This window comes from Furipterus horrens, unplaced genomic scaffold, assembly GCF_987537825.1.
Source record: "Furipterus horrens unplaced genomic scaffold, mFurHor1.1.pri manual_scaffold_4, whole genome shotgun sequence".
NCBI classification, from domain to species: domain Eukaryota; kingdom Metazoa; phylum Chordata; class Mammalia; order Chiroptera; family Furipteridae; genus Furipterus; species Furipterus horrens.
The window spans coordinates 109,565,425-109,583,617 of record NW_028327174.1 but is presented as its reverse complement, the minus strand read 5'-3'; the positions used below and the strand labels follow the sequence as shown (position 1 = coordinate 109,583,617).

The 18,193-nt window shown below is 35.9% G+C and overlaps 1 protein-coding gene and 1 pseudogene across 4 annotated transcripts in view; one reads left to right on the top strand and one right to left on the bottom strand.

The window, feature by feature from the left end:
* The window catches only part of ZDHHC20 (zDHHC palmitoyltransferase 20), an 82,850-nt gene that overhangs the window by 56,023 nt on the left and 8,634 nt on the right, over positions 1 to 18,193 (top strand). For all 4 annotated transcript variants that reach the window (XM_090273914.1, XM_090273916.1, XM_090273917.1 and 1 more), the window contains 2 exons: positions 4,059 to 4,191; positions 9,645 to 9,771. In XM_090273914.1, coding sequence (XP_090130040.1) covers positions 4,059 to 4,191; positions 9,645 to 9,771 — 260 coding nt within the window. The remainder of the gene's footprint in view (positions 1 to 4,058; positions 4,192 to 9,644; positions 9,772 to 18,193) is intronic.
* Positions 6,442 to 9,182, bottom strand: LOC150012657 (TP53-regulated inhibitor of apoptosis 1 pseudogene; annotated as a pseudogene).

Here is an 18,193-nt window from a genome sequence, read left to right as displayed (position 1 = left end):
CTCTCTTTGCAGATGATGTGATAGTATATATAGAAAACCCTGAAGACTCCACCAGAAAACTTAGAACTCATAAATTCAGTAAAGTTGCAGGATACAAAAATCGGTAGCATTTCTATACAATAATAAATTATGAGAAAGAGTACTTAAGAAAACCATCCCATTTAAAATTGCATTGCAAAGAATAAAACAGCTAGGAATAAATTTAGTCAAGGAGGTGAAAGACCTGTTACGCTGAAAACTTAAGACATCAAGCCCTGACCAGTGTGGCTTAGTTGGTTGGGCAGCATCCTGCAAAATGAAAGGTTGCTTGTTTGAGTCCCGGCCCAGACTCGGGTTGGGGTACATGTGACAGGCAACCAACTGATGTTTCTCACATTAGTGTTTCTCTCCCTCCTTCTCTTCCCCTCTTTCTAAAATAAATACATAAAATCTTTTTTAAAAGAAAGCTATGACATTGATGACAGTATTTGAAGAGGACACAAATGGAAAGATAAGTTTGTGTTCATAGATAGGAAGAATTAAATATTCATGCTACCAAAAGCAATCAGTAGATTGAGTTTAATCTTTGTCAAAATTCCAATGGCATTTTCCACAGACATAAGCAATCCTAAAATTTGTGTGGAACCAGAAAGGAGTCCAAATAGCCAAAGCAATCTTGAAGAAAAAAAAGAAAGTTGGAGACATTATGATTTCTGATTTCAGACTATATTACAAAGTTGTAGCAATCACCCAGACTGGTGTGACTCAGTGGGTTGGCAGTCGTCCCCCAGACTGAAAGGTCGCAGGTTCAATTCCCACTCAGGGCACATGCCTGGGTTGTGGGTCAGATTCCCAGTTGGCGACCTACAAGAGGCAACCTATTGATGTTTTTCTCCCTCCTTTCCCCTATCTCTAAAAATAAAAGTGTTAAAAAAAAAGGCTGTAGCAATAGAAACAGCATGGTACTGGCATAAAAACAGACACATAGATTAATGGAACAGAATAGAGAACCCAGAAATTCATCTCTCTATGGTCAATCTGTGACAGAGGAAGCAATAATATATGATGGGGTAAAGACAGTAACTTCAATAAATAGTGCTGGGAAAATGGAGATACACATCCAAAAGAATGAAACTAAACCCCTACACTATACACACACAAAACTCCACAGATCCAAATGGGTTAAAAACTTAAACATAAACCTGAAATTGTAAATCTCCTAAAAGAAAACACAGGTCTTGGTAATGATTTTTTGGATTCAACAACAAAAGCAAAAATTAATATATTTTGACTACATCAAAATAAATTTACGCACAGTAAAGGAAACCATTGACAACATGAAAAGACAGCCTACTGAATGGGAGAAAATATTTTTAAACCATATATTTGATAAGGGGCTAATATCCAAAATATATAAAGAACTAATAAACTCAATAGCAAAAAGTCCAATTAGATTTTAAAAGTAAGCAGAAGTCCTGAATAGACAATTTTCCATACAAGACAAGCAGGTGGCCAACAGGTATATGAAAAAATGCTCACCATCACTAATCAGATAGGGAAATGCAAATCAAAATCACAATGAGATATCACCTCACACCTGTTAGAGTGGCTTTTATCAAAAAGACAAGAAATAAGTGTTAGTGAGAATGTGGAAAAAAGGAATACTTGTGCATTGTTGCTAAGAATGTAAATCGGTGCATCCACTGTGGAGTTTCCTCAAAAAGTTAAAATTGAACTACCATACCTCCTGGCAATTCCAGTTCTGGAAATGTAGTGAAAGGAAATAAAAATACTATCTCAGAGAGGTATCTGTACCTCCATGTTGACAGTAGCATTATTTACAATAGCCAAGACATGGCAACAACCTAAGTGCCATCAACAGATGAATGGGTAAAGAAGATTTATCTATACAGTGGAATATTACTCAATCATAAAAAAGGAAACCTTGCTATTTGGGACAACACAGATGAACCTTGAATGCGTTTTTATAAGTGCAGTAAGTCACTGTATGGTTTCTGTTATATATGAACATAAAAAAAAACAGCTCATATATAGATAGATTGGTGGTTGTCATAAGTAGGAGGCCAGGAATGGGAGAGGTGAGTGAAGGTGGTCAAAATAAATAAATTCTGGAGATGTACCAGATACCATGGTGACTATAGTTAATAAGAATATTTGGAAGTAGCTAAGAGTAGATCTTAAAAATTCTTATCACAAGAAAAAAATTGTAACTATATTAGATGACAGATGTTAAGTAGACTTCCTGTGGTGGTCATTTCACATTTGGTATACAAATATCAAATTGTTATGTTGGACACCTAACACTAATATAATGTTATATGTCATGTATATCTCAAATAAGGAAAAGGAACGAGTGATCAGGGTAGACCTAAGTAAGGTAATATTTGAGCAAGGGCTTGATGGGAGTTAGGGAATATCTGAGAGACTAACATTTCAGACAGAGGAAACGACTAAGTTAGGAGCTTCCCTGTCATATTTCAGAAGCAGGAAGGAGGCTAGTGTAGCTGGAGGGGATGAGCAAGAGTGAGGTTAATGTCTTGGAGATGGGCCCCCAAAATAAAAGACCCGTTGAAAGTGTTATAAGGACCATGGCTTCTACTCAGTGAAATGGGAACAGAGCAGTGCTGTGTTCTGACTTTTAAAGGATCACTGATTGCTGTGCTGGCACTAGACCAGAGGAGGGCATGTGACAACCTCTTAGAAGGCTTTTGCAATGGCAAATAAGGTGATAAGAAATTGTCATATTTGGCTCTTAAAAATGGCTAATCAGAAGTTTTTTTCAAAGCTATTTGCTAAAAAATTTAATTTTATTCTATCCTAGATATAAATCTCTTTTAAAAACTGAGTGGAAAAGTGTATATTTAAAGTGTACCTGAAATGTGCTTGAAGAGCTAAATGTTTTCGTCTGTTTTCTGTTTTTTGAGAAAATGTTGTTGATGACCTTTAGAGAGCAAACGTCTTAGTGTTCCTTCAAAACAAAAGATTTCTAAGACTAGTGTTCAGGAAAAATGGTATAAAAATTAGGTGTCTTAATGCATTGTCTTTATTTGTACAAGCTTTGCCGCAGGAAATCTACAGAGAGTTGTCTAAAGGTAAAATACATTACTGCCATAACATTCTTGTCATCTATTTTATGACGTTTATAGTGAGTATATATATAAAAAATACTCATTTGCTTCACAAGATGGATAGGAGAATCACTTGATGTATTTGCAAGGTATTGTGGTTACTCTGGGAGGGAAGAGAAAAAGATAAATATCAGAATGATGTAACGCTAAAAATATTTTAGCCTGTAAACAGTGTTTAAATCAAGCAGGACCACTTTGTGTTGTAGTAGCTTCTGTGTTATCATTATAAGAGCTAACTCTTTAAAAACTTCCTCCTCTTATCAAGAGAAACTAATGTCTTATAAGTTAAGACTTTGCTTCTGTTAAAATGAACATAGCGATAAGAATGGGTAACTGAGAAACTGCTTTCATTTCCTCTTACCTTATGTTAAACTCATTTATCAAAATTGCTAATTACCAAAAAAAGAAGGCTTTGTAGGAATGGAGCAAGGATTAAAAAGGTAGGAATCGAAGCAGCTGAGAGGATAGGCATATTTGCAGTGGTGTTCCAAGAATAAAGATTAGAAAAGTGCAAAAATCTATCAATTAATTTCTGGTTAGCAGCATATATAATTAAAATAAGCAGATACTTTAGCATTGATGGGGAAACCCTCCTATATCCTGGATGTTGGGGGTAAGGTTTCCATATGTGCATAAAGTACAAAAGAAAAATTTTGGATAGAATCCATCTTTTTATTTTATTACTGTAAGTATTGCTAAAATTTTTAATGTTGAAGAGCAATTTTTTAAGTGGCTCTGATTTATGTAAGCAAGCTCCTTTGATAATACCAGTTTTCTGCTTTCAAAATGTTTTTGGATATATAATTTATTTTATTAATCCTCATATCTGGTAAGATTTTGGTGGATTCAATAATCTTTAGGAAAACCAAATAATAAGGGTACATTTTAGAGGTTGACTGTCTCCAAAGTTAACACTTTTTTTTTCCTTAGAATGAACTCACAGATACACATGCCAAATTCCACGTACTGTTTCTTTTCTTTGTGTCAACAATGTTCTTCATCAGCGTCCTGTCGCTTTTCAGCTACCACTGCTGGTTAGTGGGGAAAAACAGAACAACAATAGGTAAGGAGATCAAAATAAATCATAATTTTTGCAAAAATGACGAGCCATGAATATGAAATCTAGAGAACGACAGTAGATAATAAAGAAGTGTAAAATAATTGTGTACGAAAATTCACTGTCACTGGACAGGAACAATGGGTATATGTAAATATAAATGTTCATTATTTTAAAGAAGGTTGAGAAAGTTATATATATTTTTAATAGTACATTGTATTTATAGGTAGATAACAAACCATATTTTATAAATGTTAATAGGAGTTGTTTCCTGCATTTATACGATGTCTTGAAAAATTAATCTATGACCCACAACTAAGAAGGAATACAACTACCTCAAAACTAGAGAAAACCAGAAGTTCTAGAAATCGAGCTACATGAAAGTCCAACAAAGATATAAAGTAGAAATACTCATCCAGATAGGATGGGGGAGCGGAGCCACTATGGAAAGGATGCAGTGTGGTGGCAGCGGTGGCAGCAGCTCTGCGGAAATCGCAGTCACACATTTTAAAGAGTGGGGAGGGACATCTGGGGAGTGTTCCCTGCTCCTGACCAGACTGCGCAGCTCACTGTCCCAGCGCTGGGGAAAATCAAGCCTCATTGCTTCTGAGTGTGCAAACCAGTGGGGGTTGGTGCAGAGGAAGAAACTGCCGGTCTCTCAGCAGAGTCCACTTGTTTAAAGGGTCCCCACAGTCCTAGAACGTCCTCAGACACACCCATTCTGGGAATGACGGGCAGCACAACAGCTAGAGAGGTGCCAGTCGTACACAGAAGTGGGAGAAGTTCCTGGAAAAGGGACTAGTGCTGAGCAAGCGGCATTGTTCCCTCTCTCACCCCTCCCCCACATACAGCACCACAACATGGTGAAACAGGTCGCCCTGTACTGATGAATACCTAAGGCTCCATCCTTTATAATGGAACAGGAGCGATAGTTCTACCTAAGACACAGAGGCAAACAAACACAGGAGCCTGTCAGGATGAAGAAACAGAGAAGTATGGCCCAAAAGAGGGAACGGATCAAAGTTCCAATGGGAGAACTAAGCAACGAGGAGATAGACAAGCTAACAGTTGCAGAATTCCAAACACTGGTGAAGAAGATACTCACAGGCTTGACAGATATGCTTGAGTACGGCAAACGCATAAGGGAAGAAGTGAAGGCTATGCTAAATGAAATGAAGAAAAATCCACAAAAAAACAATGGTGAAGGGAAGGAAACCAGGATTCATAGAAATGATTTGGAACATAAGGAAGAAAAAAACAGTCAACCAGTGCAGAATGAGGAAACAAGAATTGAAAAAAATGAGGAGAGGCTTATGAACCTCTGGGACAACTTTAAACGTACCAACATCTGTATCATAGGTGTGCCAGAAGGAGAAGAGGAAGAGCAAGAAATTGAAAGCTTATGTGAAAAAATAATGAAGGAAAACTTCCCAAATTTGGCGAAGGAAATAGACATACAAGTCCAGGAAGTACAGGGAGTCCCAAACAAGCGAGACCCAAAGAGGACCACACCAAGTAACATAATCATTAAAATGCCAAAGGTTAAAGACAAAGAGAGAATCTTAAAAGCAGCAAGAGAAAAGCAGAGAGTTACCTACAAAGGGGTGCCTATGACTGTCAGATTATTTCTCAAAGGAAATTTTGCAGGCAAAAAGGGACTGGCAAGCAGTATTCAATGTGATGAAATGCAAGGACCTACCCAAGATTACTCTATTCAGCAAAGCCATCATTTAGAATGGAAAGGCAGATGAAGTGCTTCCCAGACAAGGTAAAGCTAAAAGAGTTCATTATCACCAAGTCATTATTGTATGAAATGTTAATGGGACTTATTTAAGGAAAAGAAGATCAAAACTATAAACACTAGAATGAGTTTGTTGTCATTTCAATGTTCATAGTTTTGATCTTTTTCTTAAATAAGTCCCTTTAACATTTCATACATATGCTGATGGTTTGGTGATGATAAACTGTTTTAGCTTCCTCTCTACCCCCTCTCCGCCCCTCTTTCCTGTCTGGATGAGTATTTCTTCTTTATATCTTTGTTTGTTGAACTTCCATGCACATCGATTTTCTGGAACTTCTGGTTGTCTCTGGTTTTTAGGTAGTTGTATTTCTTCTTAGTTGTGGATGGAGACGCAGTATGTTTATCTAAACCTTCATCTTGGCCGAAAGTCTCTTATCTTCACAGCTTTAATTGACAAAACAGAGAGTGCTCAATTTCTTGATTTAAGTAGTCTGTTTTTATGGTGATTGCCAAGGTCAAGAAGAGCTTTAAGGCTTTTCTCTACCATAGTCCTTCAATGGGAATCTCCTTCCCCTTTATTGCTTTTTGAATACACTGCTGTTAGTGCTTGAATAGGTCGGTGCATGGGTCCCTGGAGGTGCCTGCCTTGAACTTCTTGGCAAACCAGCGATTAAAGCACTGATCATACTCACACTTCATGTCAGTGCACCCCCCCCCCCCCCATGCTGTTCATGGCGGTCGTAGTGGTCGCGCACTCTGGTGTCTTATTTTGCTAATTTTTAAAAGTGAAAATATAGGGGAAGAATTCAATAAAGTATTCAAATAATTGGACAAACATTTCAAAAACAATGTGTTATGGCATTGCTTAAACTGAGCTATTTGCACGTAAGGAGCACCACTGTGCTAAAATTGAAATATTTAGGTATCAGCTAATGTACCATGTTTTATAAGAAAGTTAAAGCCTGCCCTGCCGTCTAAAACCATGTGTCTGCCAGGTGAATTAGAAGGGGACAGATGAAGACATTTTAGGAACATTTTAAACTTGTCCAGCTGAGTCATGTTAAGTGATTATAGGTTTCTAGAGTAAAGAATTCCTGTGCTATTTCTACCTCAGCTCACTCTTCATTGTTGAGCTCTCCAGTTGCATCATGACTTCATCCCTTTTCTGTGTAAATAAACTTAATTATATCCATTAATTTTTTCTTCATAAAATATCCTGCCATTTTCTTATCCTTAATCAGAGATGACAAAGTGCAGCCTGCATGCAAAATCTAGCCCTTAAGATCTCCAACAGTTAAAAACTTAGAGATTTTACATAGGAAAGTAGATTTCTTCTTTTCAAAACTGATTTATATGATATTCTGGGCTCCTTTTCCCACCCAAATTCATTCAGTTAGAGCTAAATAACAGTTGACAGCTTTAAATGGAGCATGAACACTAATTTGCCATAGTTCCCACCCAACCCGTGTAGGTATTTAAGAGATCAGTGCTTCCTGGGAAATGTATTGTTCCTTTTAAACAGTGTTTTCCGAAATTTTTTTTCCTGGTGACTATGTAAGAAATACATCATTTCCTACAACCCAGTGCATACACAAGTATTTATAAAGTTACACAAGTGAACAAAAATTTCACACAATATTATTCAGCTCTACTATGTGTAGTGTATGTTAATATTGTCTGTTCTAGTTCCTTAAATAATGCTGTGGTTACAAACCACTGAATTAATTTTGAAGCCTATTAAGGTATTTTAACCCACACTTTGAAAGTACATACCATGGCCAGTGTAGCTCAGTTGGCTGGGCATCATCCCTCAAATGAAGGGTTGCCAGTTTGATTGCTAGTCAGGGCACATGCCTGAGTTGCAGGTTTGATCCACTGGGGCACATATGGAAAGCAGCCAACTGATATTTCTCTCTCTGATGTTTCTTGCCCTCTCTTTCTCCCTCCCTTCCCTTCTCTCTAAAAAAAAATGTTTAAAGAAAAAACATTACCCTAGCACATCACTCTCCCTTACAGCCTCTCCCTCTACACCCCTGGGCTTTGGCTGGTTCTCCACTGCTACTTCCAAATTGTTGTCTTTCTGTACTTTGAAGGTATCTTATTCTGTCCTTTGGGGTATCACCTCTACCCTTCTTCATAATTGTCATCTACATACCTTGAGATAATTTCCCCATGTTAAGTGTTTCTTTCGTCAAACTACTATGATCCCAAACAGGCAGGCTAGTCTCTTTGATTCTAGAGGCCAGTCATTTCCATAACTAAATTCTGAAATTTCATTGCTTGACGCCAAAGAGTCCCTGAAATTTCCAACTTAAATTTCCATTCTCTGATCGTAGTCTTTGTCCTTTCAGCTCTTTATTTTCTGTACTCTAACTCCTTTTTTTAGGTTACTGAGTTCTCTGTTTTCCAACGCTTTATTTCCAACTGTTTCTTTCCCTTCTGGTTTCATTTCCCACTCTTTTCCATTATAGATCCTATAGTATTAAATAAATGCCTTTAACAATTCTTGACAGCTCCCTCTTGTTACACCTGGCCCCTAAGCTTTCTCCTGTAATGTATTTGCTAATCCATGACCTGGGTTGCTTCAGCTGTCCATTTGATCTACATGTGCATCTGAGCTGTAGAAAGCTGGTAAAGATGACCTCACTCCCATAGAGATTGTTACAACTACAAATTTAGCCTCAGCCCTCTCTTAGGCTCTCACCTCTATGTGGCAGTAATGTCATGTTTCTGATCAGGTTGGTCACCCATTACCTACAACAATAATTCCAGACTTTCACCGTTCTCTAATTTTCTTATGCATTTTGATCCCTACATAGAAGAATCAAGTTGTCACAAGTAAATTCTTATCTTCTTAACTTTATAACCTCACACAAACATTTCTACTTTCAAACCCATCACTGAAACCCTTCCTGTGTCTTCTGAAGATGTCTTTTCTATAATCTAAGGCTAATCTTTAGAACTCTTCTAAGCCCATCCCATTTCTTCTAGAATTTCCTTCCATCAATTTTTACACTAGTTTTCTATATTACCAACCTTCCCCAATCACACTCTCCCTAGCTTCTTATCTGTAGCTTATAAAGCATGCTGAAATGCAGTCTATTTTTAAAGTAAAAAGAAAAAAACTTAAGTCTTTCTCTAACCCTCAAACTACATCACTTTACAACCAAGCTTAAAAGAATGGTCTTTAATCACCATCTGCTTTCTCTTCTGTTATTCTTTGTACAAGATCATTCTCAAGTATTACCTCCCCCATGTTTTATCTTCCCCTACCACCCTCCCCAAAACACACATGTATCTATTACATTGTAATTTGGTTAGATTTTATTTCTCTGGTTAAGAATTTTATCTAATTCATCTTTGGATCTCAAACCTGGTCATCAGGCACAGAGTAGGAAATGTATATATAATGAATGAGTGAAGTTGAAGAGTAAGAATATTAAAAAAGAAAAATAAGACATAGTAAACACACTTTAGTAGATTTTCAGTAATATTAGGTAATTAGTTTGACATTTTCATTTTATATAAGAGTAATAGTATATTCAGAGGTGATATTTTTCTGTAGTAAGTTTCAGAAATTTATCTTTTGTTACAAATATTTATTTTTAAATTATATTTATAACTTGATATCAAAGATATAAAACAAGAAGATAGGTACTTTCATTCCTCATATAATTTTAAATAGAATAACTTATTTTTTTATGTACACACATAACAGAATCATTCCGTGCACCCACATTTTCATATGGACCTGATGGAAATGGTTTCTCTCTTGGATACAGTAAAAATTGGAGACAAGTCTTCGGCGATGAAAAGAAATACTGGCTACTTCCAATATTTTCAAGGTAATTTATAAATTTCAAGCCTCAGAAATTATAGCTATTTTAGTTAAATGTCAAGATTCAGAGGATATAATATATAATGACATTCTTAGCTTTAAGTATGAAAACCCAGAAAAAACTTGATTATGTTAAATGTTTTGTTTTTTGTTTTTTTATTAGGGTAAAGGAGAGTTCAGACATTTATTTGAGTGGAAAGTTGAAAAAAAGATGATTCATAAGAAATAATCACTTTTTCCTGCAAAATGAAAATAAGTTATTTGAAGTAGAGAAGCATAAGAATCTATTACTTGTTAGATATATCTTTAAAAATACCATCACAGATTATATATTCTGTTTTGCCTTAAAGAAGACCCAACACAAAATGTAATTTTTACTCAAATCTAAATGAGAATATTTGCCTGAGATGTTATATAGTTTCCTTTACTTCCAAATTTGTAGCCATCCTAGGCTACCTATATACAAACGTCATTATAGAAGAGGAAAAAATATTTGAAATTCAGGTGACATATTTGTGAATGTTATGGGTTTCTTAAATAACTGCATTGCCTATTTTTCTGTGAAAGTGGGTTATTTTGCCTTCATTTTTGAAAGACATTTTTCCTTGGTGTAGAATTCTACATGTTTCTTCACTGTTTGCTGGCTTGCGTTTTTTCTGATGAGAAGTTTGTGGTAACTGTTATATTTTTTACTTTGTATGTTAAGTCTTTTTTTCTCTGGCTGCTTTAAAAATTTTCTGTTTGTAAGTAGTTTCATGAAATTTGATTTTGATGTGCCTTGTTATAGCTTTCTTCGTGTTCTTGTGCTTAGGAAGTATTGAGCTTCCTAGAGCTGTAATTTTATAATTTTCATAAGATTTGGAAAATATTTCAACCATTATATCTTCAACTATTTCTTTTCACATCCCCCTCTCCTTATTACTGCAGAGACGCAATAACATGTATCCACTCAAAGAAGTTCTAACCACAGCTCATTAACGCACTATTTTTTTGTTATCTTTTTTTCTGTGTGTCATTGGATAGATCCTATTTCTATATCTTCAAGAGCTAATCTCTTCTGTGTACTTTATCTTTTGTCTTGTGTATTGCAAGGTTTTCTCACTCTGGTTGGAACCCTGCCCTTTTTGGGGGGAAGGTTTTGTTCTTTAAAAAAATATTTCAACATTAAGGGGTTTTTTTTTGGTTTGTTTTTTCTTTTCTTTAAATACGTGGTTCCATTATATTCTGGCTTGTGACAAGAATGAGCCCCACTCTTACCTTTATTGCACTGTTTGTAAATTTCCCTCTGTCTACTTTGAAGATTTTATCTTTTTCAGCTGGTTTTAGGCAGTTTGATGATAATGTTCTTTGGTATGGTTTTCTTTATGTTTATCCTTCTGTGCTTAATCAGGAATCTTAAATCTGACTATAATTTTCATCCACTTTGAGTAATTTTCATCATATGTCTTCAGTTGTTTCTGCTGCCTGCTTTTATTCTTCCTGTGCCCTCCCCTCCACTAGCTTTTCAGATACTGATAAATGTACATATGTTAAATTGCTTGATTGTAACTCACAGGCCATTGTTATTCTATTCTGCCCTCTCTTTCCCTCCCCCATCTTTTTTCTTTGCTTTAGTTTGGATAGTTCCTATTGCTATGTTTTTAAGTTCATTGTTTTTTCTTCTGTAATGTCTACTCTACTATTAAGCTAATCCAGTTAATTTTTCATTTTAAATATTATATTTTTCAGCTGTAAAAGTTCAGTTTGGCTCTTTTTTATATCTTAATTTCTCTTTTCATTATATCTACTTTTTCTACTTTTAAAGACATTTACAATCACTATTTTAAAGTCTGTATTTCTAATTCTTTTCTGTTTACTTTTTTTTTTTCTTAATTGTGTATCAAACTTTCCTGCTACTTTCTATGCCAGTAATATTTTATTGGATGGTGGACATTTTGAATCTGAGTGTTTAAATATTGTCTCCTTTTAAAGAATGTTAGATTTTGTTGTGGCAGACAGTTATGTTTTATGCTTCAGCTTCTGCATATCTCCCTATTCCTCAGCTCTATCTGATAGATTCAAGTTATCTTAACCTCTTGAAATTCCTCTCTCTGTCACCTCAGTTCAGTGAGACCACCTTGCTCTTGTGTCCCCTCTTTGCCTGGCAGAGGCTGGAACTCACTCGGTCACTTCTCTTCTTTCACGTACCACAGTTCTGTGCTAACTGTTTTAAATCAGTATTGAATGTACTGTTTAGTTTTCCAATTGTTTAAGACTGAAGGTCAGATTTCCTGGTTAATCTATCTTGGCTGGAAGTGAATGTTCTTGTTGTATGCAACTTTAATGTTTCTAGAATGTGAAAGAAAGCATATCTATACTTAATGGATTGTCAACATTTTGAGGGCAGAGATTTCCTACTATTTTGTTAACTGCTCTATCCTTAGCACTTAAAATAGTACCCTGAGTATCATAGGCAGTCAGTAAATATTTGATTAATGAATGTTGGTGAAAGAATATGTGTGGAACTTATATCTTGAATTCCAACTTGAGACTTTATGATGTCTTAAATAATTGTGAGGATCAGGTCTGTTACCCAAATATTTGAATACTTGTGTTTGAGATATCCTAATATTCACAGGTATCATAATCTTAATGGTCACGGAAGATAATTTTTTGTATTATAGTTGGCATACAATATTACAAAAGATACTGTTTTTAACTATATGTAAATGATAAAAGAAAATTTTTAATTTCTTAATATTTTCACCCAAGAATATGTTTATTGATTTTTAGAGAGAGAGGAAGACAGAAACATTGATGTGAGAGGGTTACCTCTCAGACACATCCCAAACTGAGATTGAACCCACAGCCTAGATATGTGCCCTGACCGGGGACTGGACCTGCAACCTTTTGGTGATGGGCTGATGCTCTAACCAATTGAGCTTCCTGACCAGGGTGATAAAAGAAAAATATTTTTAGTAACAAGCTAACAGAAATGGAAACTAAGAAAACAATGCCATTTCACAGTTGCTACACAAAGAATAAAATACCTAGAAATAAAGCTAGCCAAGGATGTAAAAGGCCTGTACTCTGAAAAACATGACACTAAAGAAAGAAATTGAAGAAGATACAAATAAGTGGAAGCACATACCATGTGCATGGGTAGGAAGAATTAACATCATTAAAATGTCTGTACTACCCAAAGTAATCTACAGACTCAATGCAATTTGTATCAAGATTCCGGTGATATAATTGAGCACTATATATTTAATGTCTCCAAAGATACTTGCAGAATTGACAGTATGCTTTTTTTTTGTTATTTAAATTTCCTGTGGTATGTTTATCTGATTTTGTTTTTATTGTGATACAATTTACATATAATACTACATTAGTTTCAGGTGTATAATACAACATGGTGATTCAATATATGTATATACTGTGAAATGATTACCACAATATATGTAGTTAATGCCCATAAAAAAGAAAAGAAAAACGTTTTCTTTTCCCATGGAGGATAATCACCCTCTTAAATAGACACACTGCGTCTCACTCACAACTAAGAAGGAATTTACAGCCACCTCAAAACTAAAAACATGGGTACAAAAAGAAATGAATAAATACATGTCAATAATAACCCTAAATGTAAATGGATTAAATGCTCCAATCAAAAGACATAGGGTAGTGGAGTGGATACAAAAATGTGACCCACATGTATGCTATCTACAAAAGATACACCTCAAAACAAAAGATCTACACAGACTGAAAGTGAAGGAATGGAAAAAAGTAATCCAAGCAAATGGACCTGAAAACAAAGCTGGGGTAACGATGCTTATATCAGACAAAACAGATTTCACAGCAAAGGCCATAAAAAGAGACAAAGAAGGTCATTTCCTAATACTTAAGGGAACAATCCATCAAGAAGATATAACCCTGGTGAACATATACACACCCAACATAGGAGCACCTAACTATATAAGGAAAATATTGGAAGACTACAAGAAGGATGTCAACAGCAACACACTCATAGTAGGGGACTTTAACATCCCTTTGTCAAAAATGGACAGTTCTTCAAAGCAAAGAAACACCAAGAATATTGAGGCATTGAACAGCACTATAGATTAAATGGACTTAGTTGTTTTATATAGAACTTTCCACCCCAAAGAAGCAAAATATACATTCTTTTCAAGTGCACATGGAACATTTTCAAAGATAGACCATATGGTAGGACACAAAACAAGCATCAACAAATTCAAGAAAATTGAAATTATATGAAGCATTTTCTCAGAACACAATGCCTTGAAACTAGAAATCAACTTCAAGGAAAAAACTCGAAGACATTCAGACTCATGGAGAATGAATAACATGCTATCAAATAATACATGGGTTAACAGTGAGATCAAGGAAGAAATCAAGAAGTTTCTGGAAACAAATGATAATAAATACACACAACCTAAAACCTATGGGACACAGCTAAAGCAGTCCTGCGAGCAAAGTTCATAGCAACACAGGCCTACCTAAAAAGGATAGAAGAATCTCAAATAAAAAATCTAAACCTATAGCTACAGGAACTAGAAGAAGAATAACACACAAAGCCCAGAGTGAATAGAAGGAAGGAAATTATCAAGATGAGAGCAGAATTAAATGACATAGAGACTAAGCAAACAAAAGATCAGCAAAAGTAGGAGCTGGTTCTTTGAAAAGATAAACAAAATTGACAGGCCTTTAGCAAGGCTCATCAAGAAAAAGAGAGGACCCAAATAAATAAAATCAGGAATGAAATAGGAGAAATTCCAACGGATACCACAAGATTACTAAGGGTTGTAAGAAATTACTACAAACAACTGTATGGCAAGAAACTTGACAACTTAGGTGAAATGGAGACATTTCTAGAGACATATAATCTTCCAAAACTGAATCAAGAAGAAGCAGAAAGCCTGAACAGACTGATAACAAAAAGTGAAATTGAAGCAGTAATCAAAAACTTCCAGCACAGAAAAACCCTGGACCGGATGGCTACACAGGCGAATTTTAGGGAAGAACTAACACCTACCCTTCTCAAACTATTCCAGACAATCCAAGAAGAGGGAAGACTTCCAAACTCTTTTTATGTAGCCAGTATTACCCTAATTCCAAAACCAGGTCAAGACACAACAAAGAAAGAAAACTATAGGACAATATCACTGATGAACTAGATGCTAAGATCTTCAACAAAATATTGGCAAACCGGATCCAGCAACACATTAAAAAGATCATACATCATGATGAAGTGGGATTCATTTCAGGAATGCAGGGGTGGTTTAATATTCTCAAATCAATAAACATAATACATCAAATAAACAAAATGAAACACAAAATCACATGATCATATCAATAGATGCTGAAAAAGCATTTGATAAAAGTACAACACCCATTTATGATGAAAACACCCAGCAAAATGGGAATAGAGGGAGAATATCTCAACATAATAAAGGCCATATACGAGAAACCTGCAGCCAACATCATACTCAATGAACAAAAACTGAAAGCATTCCCCCTGAGATCAGGAACAAGACAAGGATGTCCACTTTCTCGACTCCTATTCAACTGTTGAAAGTTCTAGCCACAGCAATCAGACAAGAAAAAGAGATAAAAGGCATCCAAATTGGAAAAGAGCAAGTAAAACCGTCATTACTTGCCGATGACATGATAGTGTACATAGAAAACCCTACAGAGTCCACTAAAAGACTACTCGATATAATAAGTGAATTTGGCAAAATAGTAAGGTGCAAAATAAATATACAGAAATCTAAGGCATTTCTGTAGACCAACAATAAAGTATCAGAGGTAGAAACTAGAAAAAAAAAATCCCAATTACTGTAGCAAAAGGAGAAATAAAGTACCTAGGAATAAACTTAACCAAAGAGATAAAAGACCTGTAGTTGGAAAACTACATAACACTGAAGAAAGAAATTAAGGAAGATACAAATAAATGGTACCATATACTATGTTCTTGCATGGGACGAATCAACGTCATTAAAATGTCCATACTACCGAAAGCAATTTATAGATTCAATGCAATCCCAATTAAAATACCAGTGACATATTTCACAGACCTTGAACAAATACTTCAAAAATTTATATGGAATCAAAATAGACCCCGAATAGCCACAGCAATCTTGAGACAGAAGAACACAGTAGCAGGAATCACAATATCTAACATCAACTATACTACAAAGCCACAGTAATCAAAACAGTCTGGTACTGGCATAAGAGCAGACATATAGATCAATAGAACAGAACAGAGAGCCCAGAAATAAACCCCAGTCCATATGGTCAAATAATATACAACAAAGGGAGAAGGAACATAAAGTGGAGTGAGAAGAGCCTCTTCAACAAATGGTGCTGGGAGAACTGGATAGGGACATGCAAAAAAATGAAACCAGACCACCAACTTACACCACATACCAGAATAAACTCAAGACGGATCAAAGACTTAAATGTAAGCCGTGACACCATAAAAATCCTAGAAGAAAACATAAGCAGGAAAATTTCATATATCCCATGTAGCAATATTTTGACCGATAAATCTCCTAAGGCAAAGGAAATATAGGAAATAATAAACAAATGGGACTACATCAAACTAAAGAGTTTCTGCTCAGCAAAAAAAAAAAAAAAAAAAAAAGCCATCAGCAAGATGAAAAAGGAACCAACCATATGGGAAAACATATTTGCCAATGATACCTCAAAGAAGGGATTGATCTCCAAAATATATAAAGTACTTACACATCTCAACACCAAGAAGACAGACAACCCAATTAAAAAAGGCAGAGGACCTGAACAAACACTTCTCCAAGGAGGACATACAGTGGGTCCATAGGCATATGAAAGAATGGTCCACATCACTAACCATCAGAGAGATGCAGATAAAAAGCACAATGAGATACCACTTTACACCAGTCAGAATGGCCACCATCAACAAATCAGCAAACAACAAGTGCTGACAAGGATGTAGAGAAATGGAAACCCTAGTGCATGTTGGTGGGAATGCAGACTGCTGCCGCCACTATGGAAAACAGTATGGAATTTCCTCAAAAAAACTAAAAAAGGAACTGCCTTTTGATCCAGCAATTACACTGCTAGTATTATACCTGAAGAATCCTGAGACACCAATTCAAAAGAACCTATGCACCCCTTTGTTCATTCCAGGGCTATTTACAATAGCCAAGTGCTGGAAACATCCTAAGTGCCCATCTGTAGATGAGTGGATCAAAAAACTGTGGTACATTTACACAATGAAATACTATACAACAGAAAGAAAAGAGGAACTCCTTCCATTTGCGATAACATGGATGGAACTAGAGAGAATTATGCTTAGCGAAATAAGCCAGGCAACAAAAGAAAAATACCATATGATATCACCTAATACAGGAAACTAATGAACAACACAAACAAATGAGCAAAATTGAACCAGAGGCATGTAAACAAGGAACCAGAGTAATAGTTACTAGAGGGGAGGGCGGAAGAGAGAGAAGTGGGGTAAGTAGGGGAAGGGTTTAGTAAAAGAACTAGTATAAATACCCCATGGACATGTACAACAAGGTGGGGATTGACTGTGGGAGAAGGGATGGGCTGGGTGGCGGGGTGGAGCAATGGGGGAAAATTGGGACAACTTTAATAGAAAAACAATTATAAAAAAATGTCCTGGGGAGAGGACAAAAACATAAAAATAAATTTTAAAAAGAGAAATATCAAAACTATGAACATTAAAATTACAACAAACTCACGACTATTAACAACAGAACCTAAATATAAAAAGAGCCCTGGCTAGTGTTGCTCAGTGGATTGAGCACCCGCCTGCAAACCAAAGGGTCGCAGGTTTGATTCCCAGTCAGGGCACATGCCTGGGTTGTAGGACAGGTCCCCAGTTGTGGGAGCTCGTGAGACGTAACCACACATTGATTTTTTTCTCCCTCTCTTTCTCTCTCCTTTCTCCTCTCTCTTAAAACTAAATTAAGTAAAATGTTAAAAAAATAAAAACAAACTAAGCAGACAACCAGCATGCGAACAGAATCTTAATATGGGAAGCATGTGGAAGGGTGTCAGCTGGGAGGTGGAAGGTGGAGAAAGGGAGAAATGGTGCAGGGATTAAGAAGCATAGTTGGAGGGTGCAGAGTAGACAGGGGGATGTTAAGAATAGTATCGGAAAGGACAAACTCAAAGAACTTCTATGCACAACCCATTTATATGAACTAAGGAGGCTGGGATTGATGGAGGGAGCGGGGGTGTTGGGTGAAGGGGAGCAAACGGAAAAGATATTGGGACAACTGTAAGTAATAGCATAATCAATAAAATATACAAAATAAGAAATCCTAAGAAATTTTCTCTGAAATGACAAATTATGATAATTTCTTTATATCATGTCTCTGAAAAATGGGAGGTAAATTTGAAAACTTTGATTTAAGTGAATATGA